Source organism: Sphaeroforma arctica (genome assembly GCF_001186125.1).
Source record: "Sphaeroforma arctica JP610 unplaced genomic scaffold supercont1.87, whole genome shotgun sequence".
Classification (NCBI taxonomy): Eukaryota; class Ichthyosporea; order Ichthyophonida; genus Sphaeroforma; species Sphaeroforma arctica.
Genome location: NW_014040471.1, coordinates 147,783 through 149,674, shown reverse-complemented (window position 1 = coordinate 149,674; position 1,892 = coordinate 147,783). Strand labels below are relative to the sequence as shown.

Here is a 1,892-nt window from a genome sequence, read left to right as displayed (position 1 = left end):
CTCAACTGTGGACGATATCTGAGCAACACCATACGTGGTATAGATGCCAAAATCTTTTGGTAAGGATGCTCAGCCTGATCAAAACGTATCATGCATATCAAGATGAATAGATGAAGTTCGAAGTACACTGAGGGGATATATGGTCACATGTAGTAAAACTAGACGTCGCAAGATCGTCGAGCACACAAGTTTGTCAAAAGCGTAGAACCATAGCCCCCTAAACCCTAAAACCCTACAAAGATTTAAATAAATAATCGCCTTCATCATGACTCGTTTTGAACGAAGTATTCACAGTTCATGTACATATATTTAGTTTAAAATTTCATAGTTATAATAAGCAATTGGTATTTTCTTGAGTGAACTACACATAACATATATAACACTAGTACTGGCCAAGAAGTGTTAGGCTGGTTCTCAGCTATTCACGACTGGCTGAGAAGCGCTAGACCTGCTATCAGCTAGTCACGATCTGATATAGTAGATGTTATGTATGTACATGCACACAGGGTCGTACTTGCAAAAATAGTATCACAAACTGCACTTGTATTGTATGCACATCATACAAGCACACACACATAGTCACTTGGCTTCGAATTGTATTGTACACACTTCAGTGTACGTACAGGGGAAGCAACATCTTAAATTTTAATTGAACTATGTCTGAGCCAAATCAATCATTACTGAACACTCGGCCCACAGCCTGGAGCGGTGTGCGTCCGTTGCTTCTTACTAAGAAGAATGCATCAGACACTTCTCTTAGTAGAAACACACATACGAAAGCTACTTCACTAGCAGAGAACACCCATATTGATCACTTACCTAAACGCGGGGATAGAGCTGCGACCGCGGATCCGCGCTCGAATGTAGAGGGAGACACTGAACTAGATAGCGTGGTACTCTATGTAGACGACGAAGCATCGGCAAAGGAAGCGTGTGTGCTCATAGAGGAGGCGTCGATCTTAGCGTACGATGCCGAGTATGTAGTGATAAGAAGCACACCTGCCGTGACACCCGCAACAGCGGCTGGGGTAGGGGGCAACGGTGTTGTTGAAGCCATGACAACTGGAAAGGCGAGAGATGGCGATGATACACGGGACAAGGCAATGCATACCCGTGTAAATGCCACAGACGGTACTGACACGCCCGAAACGACGGCAGCTAATATGGTGGCTTCTAAAGTGACATATATAGCTTCATCGAATGCTGATGGTGTTTCCAACAGACGCCATGTCATAGGAGATGCAGCTGCGGCCGGGGTGGCGTTGAGTACGGGAGGGTGTACAGACACCTGTGACAACTGCCCTAGCAGCAAGCCAGCGACATTGCAGATAGCTGCGTGGAACGGCGCACACGCACGCATGCACCTGGTGGTCATAGACATGCTCACCTACTCGCTCGCAATAGAGGACGGGCATGCCAATACATTGACCGTACAGACGGATGCAGATGGTGAGTGTGAGAGTGGTATCGATGACAGGCGATTGAACAACTCTGCGCTGAGTGAAGACGCACTCGCTGCAGACGAGGCCGTCGCTGTTGAACACAACAAAGCATACGGCACTGTTTGTGCACATGACACAGACAAGACCCGCCAGACAACCAACCCGCGTAGCAGAGGAGGTGGTGCTGGTAGTGAAGCCAGTGGAGAACGTAGGGGAAGTATTACACACGGCGGCGAGACCGTTCAAAGGTTGGCCGCGGTTTTGCGGAGGAAACATATGGACACCTCTGTGCTGAAGCTGGGATTCTCGTTCGGGCAGGTGTGTGGGTATAATGTCGTGAATAACTGTCGGAAGTCTTTTTTTGTGAGCTGAAGGTTTACTTTAAGTGGACAACAGGATCATTCCTAAGGAACTTCACACTGGGCGTGATATTACCATAATATATATATA

The 1,892-nt window shown here is 47.1% G+C and overlaps 1 protein-coding gene across 1 annotated transcript; it reads left to right on the top strand.

The window, feature by feature from the left end:
* Positions 1 to 356: 356 nt before the first annotated feature.
* Positions 357 to 1,814, top strand: SARC_02034 (hypothetical protein; the record flags this gene model as incomplete). The annotated part of the gene is made up of 1 exon (XM_014304237.1): positions 357 to 1,814. Exon 1 carries the CDS (start codon positions 657 to 659, stop codon positions 1,812 to 1,814), a length of 1,158 nt encoding a protein of 385 aa, XP_014159712.1. The 5' UTR covers positions 357 to 656.
* Positions 1,815 to 1,892: the final 78 nt, after the last annotated feature.